The following is a 17,936-nucleotide window of genomic DNA, read 5'->3' on the forward strand; positions in this document are numbered from 1 at the left end:
AATTCTTTAGCTCCAGTTCCTGGCTGTCTTGAAAACGAGATTTTTTTTTTTTTTTTCTTCATGGCATTTTTGTTTGTGCTTTGATAATACTTGATACCTAAACACATCAAGTTTAATTTTAATAGCACTCTTAGAGTATGCATTTTTCCCTGATGCTGTGATAAATTATAAAATATATGGATGGTTTTTCAGTTTTTTTATTTTTAAAGCTAAGTTAAACTGTAGAAAATAGGTTTATTTGTATCTGTTCCTTTCCCTAAAAATGCCATGAAAATAAAATGTTAATTCTGATGCAGCTGAACATAAACTAGCCCATCCCACTGAGCTGGACGAAACCTGGGGTTCGTGCCTGAGAACATTATATGTATAAACTAACAGTTTAAGAATTTGGCCCATCATGTCTCTTCCCAAGCCATGCTGTGATTCATTATAATTTTATATCATTTTCCATTTTGATGCCAATGGGAGGCTGCGGATTTTTACCCTCTTAAATAATCTTGTTACTGTGTGGGATACAAATATTGTTTTCAAATGTATGCTGATAGGAAATATAATGTTTGTACTTCTCCCATGTCCAGAGGTCCCTTGGGGTCCTCCTTAGGTAGAAGAAAAGACTAGAAATAAATAAAGAAAAAAATTCCTGATACCTGACTCAGTGATGGGAAGTGCTGTTCAAACACCGCACAGGTTTTAGAGGTGGCTGAGTGAGGTATTCTGGAGAATATCAGCTAGAAAAAAAAATGCTGATCAGTATCTGTGTGCTGTCTGTTATTGCACAGGACAGTAGGCAGGAAAAATGCTAAGAAAGGAACTGCCACAGATTTTCTGAATTAATCTTTGTGTGTTCACGGTATCCAGTAAACCTTTGATTAAAAAGCTCATTTGTTAGGGTGTCTGTATGAAAGGGGTTCTTTGGTGCTTGGTTGCTTTTGCCATTGTCCTGGCCTTGATTTTATGGAGTGTCTTAAAGTGGGTTTTCCAGCTTTCATCTAACTTTGCTAAATATCCTGTGAATTTTTTCTCTATTTTGTCAACATCCTTCTGCATTTGAAACCCTCAGCAGATAACATTTGTTTTCTCACAAGCAGCTGATGCAGTGCAGCCACGGTTGTCATCTTAAGGATCTCTTTGAAACACCTTCCCAGTTTTGGTTTCATGAGAAGGTCCTCAGTTAGTGGAAGTCCTCCCATGTTATCAGACTTCATTTTTCTATCCTCACAGGGTTGTCTCCCAAGAACCAAAGTTTGTTGCCATGTGTGGGATTTGCAGCATTGCTTGTAGGAAAACAAGGGGCTGTGTTGGGATACCAGCCTGTGGTGCTCTGGTTGATGAGGCTTCTCTCTGTTATTTGCCCCTTCATCAGTCTTTGTGGGCTGCAAGTTTCCTCTGTAGCAAATTTAGATTTCAGATCATTAGTTTGTTTTCTCCCCTTTCTTTCCCCTCTTATTTTTTCTGCTAGCAGATTTTATCAGTAATTTTTTTTCTCCTGGTCATTGTTCAATAATGTCATGCTTAAGAAATAAACCCTGCTGGAATACATTAGAGACATATCTTCCCAATGACAATTTCCTGTTTATAACTGCATCTGGACACTAATGTAACTAACTTAACTCATGCTTTCTTTCTGTTGCTTCACTTTCTTAAATATAAGTGGCATACACAATGCAGAATCTTTGTCTACTTGGACAAGCTGCATTTTTTGTAAAATATTGATCATCATTAATTTAATCTCACTTGAATTCTCTAGTTCTTGAACTGGATTTCTGCTTTTTGAGAGTGGAGACGTGGTAGGGTCAGTTTGTTCACGCTTTTTTTTGGAATTGGCACAGAACTGCCTTCTGGAACTTCCTCAGTGTTGTAAGTCTTCTTGACTACTTGGAGCAAGCTTTGGCCAGCTGTTCTAAAACTTGTGCAAGCTATTCACATCATTTACTTTAAAACCTTATTCTTTAAAACTTCTTTAAAAACTACAGCTTTTTCATGTTGTAGCTGTTTTTTGAGACTCTCAGATGATTGCTGTTGGAAAATCAAACATTCCATAATCATTCTCAATATATACCATGAGTTTCATGCAGTAAAATCCAACAGTATTTGTGCTTTTTCTTCACTACTGCACAGAAATTCTCGTCCATGGCTTGTTTGCAAAGGGACATTTCCAAAAGGTCAGGATTTGCTGGAGTTCCAGGCTGTTTCAGGATGAGTTGTGTCCCATGGTTATCTGTTCCATGGGCACCATCGAGTACATTGGGAATTGAGATGTCCAAACTGTCTGGGTGATCTTTGGATTTTGTAATAATTCCATTTGACCTGGCAGAGTACTGAGAAAAGGGATCACACATGTCCTCCAAGTCCCACCCACTGAAGGGACAGTAGGAAATTACAAATCAGAGAGGAAAGCTGCTGGATGCTACTAATGAATAAATCCATGATCTGAAAATTTTCTAAAGACACTTTAAATTTTATATTCATCTTGGAAAAAAAATCTGTGGAAATGAAACAATGGTTGCTCTATCTTTTTTTTTCTTTAAGCACAGACTAAAGGCTAAATTTGCAGTATAAAATCTAGGACAGATTTTGTGTGGTTTAATGAGTGATTTTTATTAAATAAAGCATATTTTTTCTCTGTAGTGCATTTTAATTGTTTTTCAACTCAACAGATGTCATTTGACAAAATGCTGAAAACCAGCAGTTATGTTTTTTAAAATTTTATTTTCTATAAAATGTCTTTTTTAAAAATTAAAATATGCATATGGAATGGTATACCAAAATAAAAATACAGGGATTAATGTGTATAAAAAGTGTATATAGCAAGACACGGGCTTGAAGTGAAATACAGGATGGGAAAAGGATGTGTTGCAAGAAGCATATGCATGGTTCTGAAGAGGCAGAACTAGAAATTATATTTTCTTGACTCTCAACTAGTTGGTTTTCACAAGTAAATCATCCTGTATGAAATATAAAATACTTTATATTTTATAAAATACTTGGCCCGTGACTGTGGCATTTCTGGATGTTTAAATGCAAAATAGGTATTTCTATTTAAGAGTTGGTTTTGAGAATGGCACAGAGTGATTTAGATGGGGGATAATTTTGGGGGGTTTTGAGGTGGGAGGGTGCTGTTTGTTTTAGCAAGTGTGTAATAGTTATCAGGTATTGGGGTGCATTAATCAGTAATGAAGTCTCTGGGTAAATCCTGTTACTGTGTGAAGTTAATAAGATTAATTTTAAATTAAAGTTTAATTATTAAAAGTCCAATAGGTATGCCTTCAAAATGAGGAATAAAATTGAGAAGAAGGGAAAAACAGGCTCATTTTGTGTTTTTAGGGTCATCTGCAAACTAGTTAATAATTTGCCATGAATGAAGCTGCCCATAAACAGAATGAAATAACAGATTGACAGTCATATTCTGTAAAGCACTTGTGTTATGGGAAAATTTTCCAAGAACTGGTTGGAAAAGGATCAGAGCAAAAATCCAAACCCTGAACTTTCAAATAAATAATTAATTGTGATCAGAGTTTTTAAGGATTTGAGGGAGAGGTGTCAGTTGGCTACAGCTGAGCACCTCACAATCACAAGGCAATTCAGGCTGGTGTCTTTCAGGTCTGATAGGTCAGCACCATTGGTGACACTCTGGATTCTTGATGGCACTGAAAGCCATTGTCCACACTGGCTTCTGACACAGAGTTCTTGTACTGGTGGGGATTGCACACCCAGATTATTCTGGAATGGGACTGTTGAGGATCATGTGTTCAAACATAGAGCTCTGACACAGAGACTCCAACTTCTGGCCTTTAGTGGGTCATCATCCTTATTTATGCATTTGAAAATGCCATTCCAGGCTGTCAGAGACTTGGGAGTAAAAGCGCAACATTTTGCTCTGGTAACGGAGGAAAATATGGAGCAATCATATATATTTCCTAAGAAAGGTACCCAAATTTAGGGTTCTTCTTAATTGTCATGCAGGAGCAAATTTGAGATACTGTGCTGATTTTATAGATGGTATTCACAAGAGAAAGAGAGAAAGGTAAGTCTTGAAAAGGATGGAAAGTGCATTGGATAGGAATTATTACCCAACCCAGGCATATAAAGTGCTGTCTAGCCACCATCTAGTGGCTAGATAAATTCTGAGAAAAAAACAGATCAAGTACTTCTTAGGTGTTGACAACTCTAGTGTTTTCAAACTGACCCTGTTTAAAGCAACTGCTGGAATGTCTTAAAGGAGCATCTGGAAGTGCCCTCCATGCACAAGTATGGAAGTGAGTTTAGAAATAGAGTGGTGTGGAAGACATAAACATGTTCCCTGCTCAACAACCAGGCAGCTGCTAAACTGAATATGTTCATGTTTCTGCTGCTTCTCAGAGAAATCTCATGCAAAATCTTCAATTAAGTGCATAAAAAGCAGATAAAAGTTTTGGGGGAATGTGCTAAGTAATTTTAAAATGCTTCTTCCTGAATTTTAGGAACATTCTCTAGTGTGTAGTTAGAAATGTTGGTTTGTGCCCAGCTGAGTCTCTTGGAATAGTTGGTGTTGTTTATGGGAAGCTTATTGAAAAAGGAAGGAAACAACTTCAGGTGGAGGGAGTTGAGAGAAAATGAGATTTAATAAAAACAAACTTACTATTAATGTGATTTCTGTTGTGTTTTTCATGTTTCAGTTTGCAAGACATATCAAGAAATCTGAAGGCCAGAAGACACCCAAAGTTGAGTTACAAATCTCAATCTATGGTGTAAAAATTCTAGATCCAAAAACAAAGGTAAGAAACGTACATGGGGTTTTTTGCATGCTAAACTAGTAAATATTTGTTTCACTGGTTTTAAGGTTTTCATTGTTTTGTATTTTTTAAAGTATTATTAAAAAATCATTCTGTTGGTGGAAAAAATCTTCCAAAATACCATGTTTTGTTTACAACACCTGGGTGACATCTTCCCAGGAAGGTACATGATGGTCCTGAAGGCACACTGTAGCTAACATGACGTTCAATTTTTTTAATCCATTCACAGCAGGACTTCTAAACTTTAAGGAAGATGAAGACAATGAGCTAAATAAATGTTTGACGCTGCATGAATATGCATAATAAATATGAATAATATTTATAATAAATATGCAGAATAAATATGACACTGCATATAATAAAAACCTTTCCATATATATGTTGAATATTTAATTTGGAAGATTCTTTTGTTCCTGCTTCTTAATTGTGGAGTAATTGATTTATTCAGGCAGTGGCAGTGCCTTTTCTCAAATGGTAGCTGTAGTTCAAAGCTACAGATGTTTGCAGCCCATTTTTGCTTCAGACTCTTCACACAACCAGAACTCAACAGTTCACACAGAAGCCGAGGGGACAAGAAATATCCATGTCAACTTTAATTGGAGTTTTTTTGCATCTTCCTTTTGCGGTAGGGCAGATTGGGGTGCTAAACCCCATATCCTGGAAAAAAATGTTTTAAAATAACAGTTTGAAATGCCAAAAGATCTTAGTCTTCCTGCAGAGATTAACAGAAATCTGTGGGATATATGTTCCTGGGGGAGTAGGAACATTCTAATCTCTTAGCAATGTTGTTATTACAACTCAAGTAGTAATCAACTGTGAGCAGTCTTTTTATCTCACCCACTTCATTTCTTGTAGCTGCATGTAAATTTCAATTGAGTTTTCCTTCTTTTTGCATTATAAATGCTTTAGGAAATTCAATTTCATGTTATCAGTGCTAATTAAAGCCTTTTTTGCAGTGTGTTTTTCAAATAAAGCACTTCAGTAGGAATATTGGGTTTTAGATAGTGACTATTAATGGCAGTAGGAACAGGAGGCCAGCTCATATATCAGGACCTGATTCTATACTTAGCACTCAAAAAAAGGATTATAAAAAAGTGATTCTGTCCTTAAACGATATAAAATAATTATATGGATCTGTAAACCTTGCCAGGGCAAGCATGTTGTATTATTTCTGTGTTTTAAAGAGCTACCACAGGATGGGGATTTGGGACATGGGAGAAACTGAATACTCAGAACAGCTGTAAAGACTGAGAAAATGAACTCACTGGGGGCAAGGGCAAAAGATTGCCCATAGGGTGCATTTTTTGGCTATGCGGTTGTGTGCAGAGGGGGCATGGCCTTGCTTATGGGCTTACAGCAAACTGGGAACCCTAGTGTTGCACATTTTTTAATAGACAATAGTTCACATCTAAAAGGCATATTTTCCTTTAAAGTAAATACTGCTTTCCCATGTAATAAGCCAAATAAAATAAAATACCAAGAAGAGACTTGTTGAAGAAAAACAACAAAAAATAGCTGAGATAGTTTACTCCAGTCTTGTCAAGCTCTTGCAACTGAAGAGCAGAGCCATTGCAACTATTGCAACTTTTTAAATAGCTGGAAATTGATTTTTAATGGAAAATTAAATACAGTAGCAAAAATATACAAATAATAATGCTTAAAAGCTGATTGTGGCACCTCAAGTAAACAAGTATTTGTGTGTCAGATTTATTTCTCTTTACTTGGTTAGCAAAATCATTTTATTTCTGTTTTCTGTATTTAATGTAGCAAAATAAGGACCCATTTCAGTAAATCCATTTTAACAAACCTTGGGAGATGATGAAATTTAAAGATCTTGTGCACCTGGAAGTGCACAGATTACTTTACATAATCAGGCCCTAAATAAATTGCAGAGAGATGCAAAGCAACAGTAAAATCAATTTTCTAGAACAGAAATTGCTGTCCAATAAACACTTCCAGATAAACGCTGTCCAAATAAACTTTCTGTTTACATTCAGTAAAAACAGGAGCAGTTTTTAGGAGATGAGTTTGCTAACTTCTGTTATGCTTTAAGTCCATTTTTGGGTGCTCTTATTGCAACAAGAGACATTCAAAAACATTACTGCAGCTTGCCTGCTCAGGAGCAGTTTTTAGGAGATGAGTTTGCTAACTTCTGTTATGCTTTAAGTCCATTTTGGGTGCTCTCATTGCAACAAGAGACGTTCAAAAACATTACTGCAGCTTGCCTGCTGTAATGAGGAAATCCAGAGCTTCCCTTCGTGCATCTTTATCTTAAGCGAGTGCAGGAATTTCTTAAAAATTGCCTTTCTGTTTGTTTGCAGGAGGTCCAGCACAACTGTCAGCTGCACAGGATATCCTTTTGTGCTGATGACAAAACTGACAAGAGAATATTCACTTTCATCTGCAAAGACTCAGAATCCAATAAGCACCTGTGCTATGTGTTTGACAGTGAGAAGTGTGTAAGTACACGGGACGCCCTGCGGGGCTCGAAGGCACTGTGCTGCTGATGGGTCTGCCTTGAGATGGGGTGGGAATGGCTAACAAGAGACAGCCTGCCTCTTAGCTGGGACACAGGTTTTCATGCCACTATGGTGTCTTGCAACTTTGATGCATTAATTTAAGGAAGAGTCCCTTTCTTCAGTGATCTGAGGTGGTTTTCTGGGATAATTTCTATTACGGCCCAGCTCAACAACTTGGGGGAAGCATCTGCAATACTCTCGGAGAACAGGCTCCATCCCACCAGGCTTGAGATGTTTGCACAGCTGTTTGCAAAGATTACTGCAGCTCTGGGGCTCACATACCCTTGCAGGCTTTTCTGCTGATGCATCTGTCTCTAGTTTTAGTGTTGGGGGGTTTGTGTGTTTGTTTTTTTTTGGTTTTTAAAATTATTTTATCACAGCAAAGTACTCCCTACTTTGTCCACCCCTTTTCCTGCCACATCTCTCAAGTTTAACACCACAAAGCACTCCCAGACAACTCATGGCAACAACAACAGACATTCTCTAGTATCTGAGACAGAACAGTTATTCCTTACTGTGTTTACTTTCTCTGCTAAAGTTCTAAGCAAATGGTGTGTCCATATGTTCACCTTTTATTGGTCCTGCTTTGGAATGACTTATTCCTAAAACTTTGGTGTCCTTCAGCAGCTTCCTGTAGGCTTATTTTACCCCCATCATTTTTGACATAGATATTCTGCACTGACTGTATAAACACATCATAACATAGGGTATGAATCAGCATAGAACGAGTAAATTATTATGCTTTGCACATACAAATGCAATATCTGCAGGTATTATTTCTGGGTATATATAGTTGGAAATAATCGGGCAGTTAAATACTTGTCTGCAGTATCCTGAGAGAGCTTTTATAGTACTCACAAAAATAAGTGTTGAAATCCAGATTTAAAATCAATAGGGGTCAAAATATCCACTGGCATGAAAACATTATTTCATTAAATCTAAAAGACTTTATTTCATGATTGAACAGGCTGTATATACTTCAGAAATCATCAGGAAAAGCCATTGTGCAGAATGGTATCTGTGTTTTTGGAAATTGAAGACATAATTATCATAGGATATGATCAATGTCCATATCCTGTCCTGTCTCCTTTCTTTATCCAAAGTATTTTTACATCCTTTCATAGCATTTTGTCAAGGCATTTTGCTGAAGGGTGCTTGTGATGCTCCTTTCTAGTGTTGGCTTCATGGGGGAATGGGGCAAAGCCTTTGGATATGATACATGGTATGAATTATTTTGTGATATTCTGAAATGAAAGGAGCTCCAGCAAATAGTCCTAATTTACTAATTTCAGTCTTATGTTTTATGTAAAGGCGGAAGAGATAACTTTAACAATTGGTCAAGCATTTGACTTAGCTTACAGGAAATTTCTGGAATCCGGAGGAAAAGATGTTGAAACAAGGAAACAAATTGCTGGTTTACAGAAAAGAGTAAGTTCTGAACTATGTTATTCTTTCTAAGAGATAAAAGTACGTGCTGCTGTATTTTTATTAGCTGCTTTTTGTGGAAACATAATTTCCAGCATTATTCTAAGATTGCTAAGGTTAAAAAAAAAGAAGACTGAAAATAATCAGTTAAAATATTTTGTTTTGCTGTCCTCCAAGGACACAAAAAAGGAAGTTTGAAATATGGAGGATACTGAATATGGTTTATAGTCAGATAAGGAGTTAAACCTTGATTCTAAATCACCAGATCTCTGATGAAACTTATGCTCAGTAGATGCTGTTGTTGAAATCCATGACTATCCAAATAGCTGTTGAATAACCACTTGCTTTGTAGATTCAAGAATTAGAAACTGAAAATGCAGAACTGAAAAATAAAGTTCAAGATTTGGAAAACCAGTTAAGAATAACACAAGTACATGCATCTCCAGTAAGTACCTGACATAACTCTTCTGTCTGAGGTCGCTCTGTATTTATAATCACTTTATGATCATTCTGAGCATCCCTGCTGTTCCCAGAGATTGCCACTAACATGCAGTGATCAAGTAGCATGCCTGTTGAAGGGCAGTGTCACTAGCAGTGACAGAGGGACAAGCCAGCAGAAGTGCAAATTGCAGTCTCTCCAGCCGTGGCCCTTCCATACCTATTTGTTGCTGCCTGAGGACAATAAAAGCTCACTCGAGTAGAGAGCTGAATGTGCCAGCTGAGGGTGAAAAACTGTTCTGCACTGAAAGGATCTGGTTCCTAAATGCTGCTTGGGAGCTCCTCATACCTTTGTCACAAGGACATGGTCACCTGTGATCACAACCTGCCTGCCTGCCAAGGGGTCGTGGGGTTTTGGGAGCTAATGCTGGGTGGTTGGGAAAGAGGAGCAAGGGTAGGTTCCTCGCTGGAAATTCCAACTGCTCTGCAGTTCCTGTAGGTGATCAGGACAGAAGCTTGTTTAAGTTGCTGGCTGGCACTTCCTGACAACTAGGCAGGGCCTCCAAAAATGCAGGTTGCACTGCAGACTGGTCCTTATGACCCCACTTCTCACAAGTGTGTTCCATCTTACAGCTTTAGGCAGCTATCAAAATAAATCCAATTTCTTAATGTATGTGTGACAAAATCTTACAAGAGGAACTGCTTTTCAGCTGTGCATTTTGGCCTGCCTTGTTCCTGCCCAGAATGTTCACCTTAAATGGTTGTTCAAAAATGTGGGCAGTGTAAAAGCATATTTGCAGTGGTGCTAACAGTTTCTCAATAGTGTCTGTACACTTTATGTTGATCAGGTGCTTGTTCCCATGAGGGAATGCCATTTCATTTTACTGAAATCTACTTAGAGGAGAGAGCACCATAAATTATAAGTACTGTGTAACCACCACAGTGAACATGTTAAATTATGAATGTCTTCTCACTTATGAAGCATTCAGTGATAGGTAATCAATTTTAATGCTAGATTTAATATCATGTTAGTCAATTCTTTCATTTTTTATTTTCTTCAATTAGGATGGCAGTTTGTTTTTATTTATGAATATAATAACTAAATGTATATTTGAATACAAATAAATAGGCACTAAAATGCGTTGCAAACAATTATTTTCTTTCATTTAAATTAAAGAACTTTGTCATTTCATTAAGCAAAAGAAATTAAAGAAAGTAATTAATAATGCCCCCAAAATATCCCACAGTTTGTGATTTTTGTCTTTTAAGAAAATGGTTTTGCATCCCATATTAAAGAGTAAGAGCTAAATTTGTTAATTTGATGGCCACTTGTAAACTCTCTCCCTAGAGGGTCTTTTATTATTAATTACTATTGGTACAGTGAATAAGCATATTGCTTAAATGGCACTTGTGCTGCAACAAAACTATAGATAATTATTGATATTAATGAATTCATTTCAATAATCACTGTTGGCTATTAATTTGGACTTTTATTGCTTTATTTACTCCTTAATCTTTAAAAGGAAAGCCCCAAACATTTCCTGTCACAAATATTTAAAATTCCAGTAAGAACCACCTAAGAGCCTGTTCTGCATCCATTCTGACATGAAATATTTCTGTAAATGGATGAATGTTGGAACCGAATGCCCAGGAGGCTGGAGCTCTCTGTGCTCTTGGAGATGCTGGACCTTCCCTGAGCATGGTTCTCAACAGCCTCAGCAAACTGGATCCTGCTTCAAGCAGGAGTCTGGATGAAGCTCCTTTCCTTTTACAGGATTCTTCCATCAGTTGTGCGCTTCAAGCAGGAGTCTGGATGAAGCTCCTTTCCTTTTACAGGATTCTTCCATCAGCTGTGCAACCAAAAGTAAAAAAAAAAAACCAAAACCAACCAACCAAAACCAAGCTAATTTTTAGGAAAAAGTCTTTCTCACTCCAGGCCCACAGGTGTTCTCACCAGGCACTGTCAACTTTGGCACCTCAGCAAGAGGCAGCTTTCGGCAGGTCCTTTTAAACCAGGTCTTGTGGAGATGGTGAATCAGAGCTCTCAAGTGTGCAGCTTTAGGAGGAACTCCATGTCAGTGCAAGTGTTAGGTTGAGAATGAATGAAGGAATGGGCTGGTGAGGTTGTCAAGTGAATACAATGCAGAGAAAAAGATAAAATATTTTATTTTATACAAATTAATAAATAAAATTAATATATTTTATTATATCTATTATTTATTAAAGATAAATTATTATGGTTCATATAAATATAAAATATTTTTAGGGCAGTTTGAGTTTCTTAAAAGGATTATCAGTCAATAATCAGTGAATGTGATGACACCTATCTTCTTTTGTGAGCAACATGTGAGCAACAAATATGTATGAAGGAACAAAATTACAAACAATTCATAAGACAATTGATTGCCTGTTATACTTTACAATTAATTTTTTCTCTTTTCATTCGAATCAACTATAAATTCAGGTATGATTCTGCGAAGTCTCAATTCCTATCAGAAAAAATAAGTAGTGTAAAAATTTCTTTCTTCCTATTTCCACATGATTACTGTAATGAAAAAGGTCACTTTGGTTTTAAACTAAATAATTGCAGATTTTTTCTGAATTTAAACTAAAAATGTCTGTACTGCTGCTGCTCTGTCTTCAAAATTAAAGTAACAGATCTATATTGTGATTATTTTGTCAGAGTAAACTTTTCAGATGTTCTGGTAGTATTTTCTGAAATAAAATAGCTTAAGTGAAGCTGAATATCCAACATAGGGAATAATACCTTTTTTGAGCCCACTTTTGGGTGGATGGGGGAAAGCTTCCTTCCATGCAGATAGTCTTGGTATTACATGCTGTGAAAGTAAGATAATTGTCCTTATGATTTAGAACAGATTTATTAAGCTGTAAGTTTTAAGTTTTCTTGCATTTTTCATATCACACTGTTGAATCATGCAGGGATGCCAGTGCCATACAACAGCTTTCTGAAGCTTTTCTTAGCCATAATAAGCATTTTGATTTATTTATATTTTTTAATCTTTTATGGCTGGAGCTCTTTATCTGGCAGTCCAGCTCTTCTTCGTGCTGGGGTCTGGGGAAGGGATTGTTCAGTGGCCAAAGGAAAGTTGAAGCCTTGATCCTTGACACCTAATGTGATAAAAGAACACATGCCTTTAACTGGCATCACAGCAGTTTGTAAAGAAATGTTGTTTCAGAAGCCAGCTACAGATGGTTAAAAGCAGAAACATTAACACCACTCTGGGCTGTGTCCTCTGCTCCCTCAGAGCCACCCCAGGGAAGCCAGGGGGTCTAAGCAGGCACAGAGCTGGCAGCGATCAGGAGGGTGATTTCCATCCCCAGGAGAAGAGGCTGAGGGGATTTTAGAACTTATTGCACCTGTAGTGTGACACGCTGCTGTGACAGCCAGCACATGATGTCACTGTCATGCCTTGTATGGTAAGACAGTGATCCAGAGGGAATGGCTTTCCCACCTGGCAGTCACTGGGAAGCCATGGTACCATTGCATCAGTGCCAGTCTATCATTTCTGTGTTCCTGCATTGATTAATCATTCTGCACACATTCATCTTCCCATTAGTTTTTAACTTCTGGCAGTCACTGGGAAGCCATGGTACCATTGCATCAGTGCCAGTCTATAATTTCTGTATTCCTGCTTCTGAGGTGCATTGATTAATCATTCTGCACATATTCATCTTCCCATTAGTTTATAACTAAATTAAGAAAGGAGAAAACAGTTCAGGACATTTAAAGTGCACCAGGTTTTTGGGGTTTTTTTTTGTATTATATCACTGATCCTTGATTTCTGTGGCTTGGGTTTTTTTTGTTTCTTTTTTTTAAAAAGCAAGCCAATTCTGCTCTTTTTGACAGCTCAGCCTTCTGATTCACAGATCATTTTCCCACAAGCAGGACCAGATTACATTTCCTGTTTTCACTTCAGTATCAAAAGAAAATTGAATGTGAGAGCATCTTTAAACTGTGGATGGATAACTTAATACATGTATGGTTTTAAGCATCTGGTTCACTGCCCAGTTAAAAAAAAAAAATTGTTTCAGCATGTTTCAGTTCTAAACAGATACATCCAGGCTGTCATTTGAAATAAACTTTTCTAACTTCCTGTTGTCACTGAAAATAGGTTTGTAGCTAAATATGAGATAAAACCATTTGCTCAGGATCAAATGTAATATGATCAATACTTAAAATTCAGATCCTCTTTTACTTCTTTTACTTCTTTCACTTCTAAAATGTTTTTAAAACATTTTGTCTTTGTAGTTTCACAAACTATAGACAAAATGTGATATGCCAGGCTAGACTGCAATGTGTGGCTTTGCTGACAGATTCACTTCTCTAAAAGGAGTTTGCCCTGTGCTTACATATTGAACTCTTGGGTAATAGTGTTGAACACTTTCTTTGCAAAACGTAATACTACAACACCTTAATTTTCTGATCCTGCACGTTAAAATATGTACAAATTGATGACCTATCCAAAAATCCACATATGGTCTAAGAGAAGAAAATGCAAGCAGTGAATTGTAAGCTTAAAGCTTCGTTTTAAGCACAGAATCAAAAATATTTTGAGTTGATAATTTCATAAGAGAGAACATATTTTCAGCTGAAATATATGTTACTAATTGTTTTAATTAATTATGTTTTAAGTAATAGTAGAATTGGAGTATTAGGGAATTTATTGTGAGTTCTCGGTTGCTCTATTAAAAAAATCAAAAACAAAACCAGAAAAAAATCCCACTGGCATATGAAAATTGAAAGTAGTAATAATTTAAAAATTTAAGGATTACTTTTTTCTGTTCAGTTTATAAGTAGTGCAAGTTTAAGGCTTGATTGGGATGTACAAAGGGAAATTCAGTCTAAAACTGCTTTTTTGATGAATCTTGCATGTAGTGCAGTTTTTTTTGCAGGCCAGCTAAGGATTTATTTGAGGACATGTTTTAAAATAATACTGACAGAGTGAAATGTGTGCAAATTATGTGTGTGAATAATACAATCACCTACCCTTTGCATTTTTGCAGTGTTTAAATGGGTGAAAAGCATTGACAGCAATCAAGTTCTGCTTTTCAGGGATACAATTGCTGTCAGGGTTCTCTCCTTGCTTGCTTATTAGTATCACTATGAAAATTTTTCTGTAGCTGCTCTAAATCTAGCCATATGGCCAAATCAACATCAATCTAATTTAGGTGTTTTTTCTGTCAGTTCATAAACTCAATGGGAAAAATAAAATTTCTTTCTCAACCTATAAAAGAAGCCATTAAGGCAATGAGATCATAGCTGGAAATGAAAGAGAGAAAACTGGATTGTATAATGAAACACTTTTGCATAAAGTATATTGTGAAAGTTGCATATCAAATTATCAATCTTCACGCTTTTTCTCTCTGGATATTGTAGCTAATTAGATTTACGTTTGCTCAGCACATTCAGTAAATAATAAACTGCTTAGTGATCATACTTTCTGCAATTGGGTCAATGGTTTTGAGCGGTGCTCCTAGAACTTTGAGAAGTTAGTCCCTCAGATGAGTGTGTTTGCCAATGCAGAAGTGTTATGCAACAGGAACTATCACTTTTTTTTGGTGTCCTGAGTGGCTCTTTCCAGGACATGCAATCCCAAACTAAGAGTTTCCTTAGTTTGCCTCTGAAGCTGTGCTTCCATGTGCCATGGGAAATGTTGGCATGGAATGTTTCCTTTGTCTCACTCCTTTGCACGCACTGCTCAAGTTTCTGTGACTTGTGTATCTTTTGTTTACTTCTCATCTGTTGCAGTGGCTTGGCAATGCTTTAATCACTGATCTGTTTTGCATTTGGTCTTGATTATGTGAGGACCATCGGATTCTCATCCTGTTGTTTGCCTGTGGGGACACTGCTGCAGTTTGTGTCCCCGGGAGGCTTTGGATGCTGCTGCTGTGTGCAACTGCAGCCTCCAGAGCTCAGCACAGCCCTGCCGCAGTGGGCTCACATCGTGTCTCCCTTGCTGCTGTTCCCATTGCCAGTGCTGCCCAAAGCTGCCAGGGCTCCCTGAGAGCGCTGAAAGGTGGGGGAAGCTGAATTGGAGGGCAGCAGGAAGAGGTGCTGGGAGAAGCAGCCCCAGAAGGATCAGTGTTCTTCCATGCACCATAAATATTGCCAAGGAAGCAGTGTGGAATACATACTCCTACAAGGAGGTGGTGCAAAACTCCTCCACTTTTCAGTAGAGCATTAAAGACACTGATGGATTAGCCCTTTGCTCCAAAGTTTTGTTGTGACCCTCACTGGAAAGCTTTACCACACTCACGGGAAAACCCCAAGACAGACATTGGAGCTGTATGCAGATTTCAAAAACCATTTTGGAATGTGTTTATGCATATCACTTGGTTCCTGTTTCCACCAAGATTGCCAAGTGGGAAAATGCACGTGGGTTTTTTTGGATTTTTTTTCCTATCTTCAGCTTGTTTAGATTTATTATATTCTGTGTTCAGTTGTTTGAACACTTCTTTCTAAGGGTATAAAATTTTGTTGCATTTATAATGTTAAAGAAAATGGATTTGAAATTCCCTATGGCAGATTTCATGTCACTGAAAACGTACTAAATGAACTGAAGATGTAGTAGTTAATGCATGGGACTGCTAATGCTCATACAGTATTTTATGAATTAGTAAATTATCGATGAGTGAGTGTTCTTAGTAGTCCCAAATCTCAGGAAATGAGCAGGTTCTTGACTAAATGCATAATTTTCAGTTCAAGGCTGCTCACAATTCCCTGGCATGTTGCTGCAGTTTCCTGCTGTGGTGGTTCTGTATATTACCAATTTGAATGTTCTAAGCAGCAAAACCGTTTTCTAACTTATTCTAATTCACACTTAAGTGATTGCTATGTGGGTGTGACACAGAGATTGCAATCAGTGTCTAGAGACACCTTGTAAAAAGAAACAATTTTGAAGTAATTTCCTGATTAATAAACCCTCAATCACATTACATTTTCTGATATGATGCAGCACAAGAGTGCATCTTCAGCACCCTTCTCAGTAGAATGAGTCAAAAATAAATCTTTTGCTGGCACGTAGTTACATCTGACCATGAGAACAAGTCTGCTGAACTAGTATGATAATTTCATGAAGTATCATTTCTTGTTGTTTTCTTATGTTAGTGGAATGAGGCCCAAAATGGAACACATTGTATCAATGCCACTATTGCTGCACGTCTGAGTGGGCACCTCAGACAAAGCACAGTTGCTGTATAAAATGACAATTTAATTATTTTTGCTATATGTTCTTCCTTTATAAATCGGTGTAAGAGTATTAATTTTCAGGTTGTATTCTTTATAATAAGGGTCTCTGCCTTTCTCCCCCTGCACTTTGTGCATCTGGTGACATTCCCTGTTTTCCGTTGTCGAATAAATACACTTCCCTGCTGCCCCTGTGGTGTCTCTGGGCTGCTTGGCTCCAGAGGGCTGTGAGCAGAAAGCCCATCAGCCTTGCAGGTCCTGCTGGGCCCTGGGATGAGACACAGAGCAGCACTCCAGCACCTGATGGGTTCTGTGCTGCTCTGCAAATGAAGAATTCCCAGGGACAATGCATTTCCTGAGCAGGTGTGTTCCCAAAACTGTGGTGGGAAGCTCACCACCCTAGGTGTGTGGTGTCCTAAGTGTCACTGTGAGACCTGGGACTGCTCTAGTTCAGGGCTCAGATGACACCAGGGCTGTATGTTCTGGTTTTGTATTGAATTTTTCCATTGCCTGGATTTGATATATGTTCAAATATATCCTCATGGCTTTGCTGCTTGGTGTCCTATATGCATTGTGCTGCTTTCTGTGTGATTTTTTCATGTGACATCCATGCCTTCTTATGAAAACTACTTATCCTTTGCTGTTTTGCATTTCAGGAGAGTATCTGGCTTTCTTAATTACACTACGTTTAGTCTTTTTGAGCCTTTATTATTCTGAGGCCTAGGGTTTTTTTCCCATAGTTATGTACAGCAGCAAGGATTCCATGGTAGTAATGCACAGTAGCACTGCAACTCTTCTACCTGTAGTCTGGTGATACTCTTGAAATAATAATCAAAATTCTCTCATGTAGGTTTTTTTATTTCTTTTTGTTGATTACCATTCCAGACCCTCCATTTCACAATTCCAGTATGGAAATTTTTGAAGTTGGGATGAAAATAATTTTTTTATTGTTTAATGCTGAATTGCAAGTTTTGCGTAGGGAATTTTGTGGGTTATTTTGATATTCTCAAGTATGGCATTGTTGCTACCTTTAGTCACCTATACCCTTAGCCAGGTTAATCTGGCTGAGAAAGAAGCTGAGACTCAAATTAAAAGAATATTGAATGTTTTGTTTTCTACATAACACTGAAAAAAAAAATGTTTAAAATAATTGAATCCTGCTCTACCAAGTTATGCAACCTTCTGATGAAAAAGTCATGACATATCCTTTGTGTAACTCTACAAGGGGAGCAAAAACAAGCTTCAGAATTCTTGCTGCACTCATCTGCTACTGCCTCAGCCTGGGCCAGTCACAGGGGTTTAAGCAGGACTGGGTTTAGGGTTTAGGCAGGACCCCTCCAGCCCATGTACAATTTCTGCCTTCTCCATGTGGAACTCTAGGCTGTGGTCAAGAAGAACTTTCTGCACAATTGTGCATTCCCTTCTGTTAAGATCCAAAGATTAATTTGTCCTCTGAAGATTTTAGTTCAGTAATGAGCTGTTCTTTCAGCATTGGTGGGATATAAATGGTAGATTTTTCCTCAATCAGTTAGAGAAAAGCCTGACTTGTGCATTAACCAGCACAGTAACTCTTCT

The 17,936-nt window shown here is 37.5% G+C and overlaps 1 protein-coding gene across 6 annotated transcripts in view; it reads left to right on the top strand.

Moving 5' to 3' along the window:
- The window catches only part of GULP1 (GULP PTB domain containing engulfment adaptor 1), a 166,709-nt gene that overhangs the window by 129,737 nt on the left and 19,036 nt on the right, over positions 1–17,936 (top strand). For all 6 annotated transcript variants that reach the window (XM_039728637.1, XM_039728638.1, XM_039728639.1 and 3 more), the window contains 4 exons: positions 4,656–4,754; positions 7,094–7,231; positions 8,603–8,719; positions 9,069–9,161. In XM_039728637.1, coding sequence (XP_039584571.1) covers positions 4,656–4,754; positions 7,094–7,231; positions 8,603–8,719; positions 9,069–9,161 — 447 coding nt within the window. The remainder of the gene's footprint in view (positions 1–4,655; positions 4,755–7,093; positions 7,232–8,602; positions 8,720–9,068; positions 9,162–17,936) is intronic.

The sequence above is a fragment of the Passer montanus genome, unplaced genomic scaffold (genome assembly GCF_014805655.1).
Source record: "Passer montanus isolate IOZ18808 unplaced genomic scaffold, ASM1480565v1 scaffold66, whole genome shotgun sequence".
NCBI lineage: Eukaryota > Metazoa > Chordata > Aves > Passeriformes > Passeridae > Passer > Passer montanus.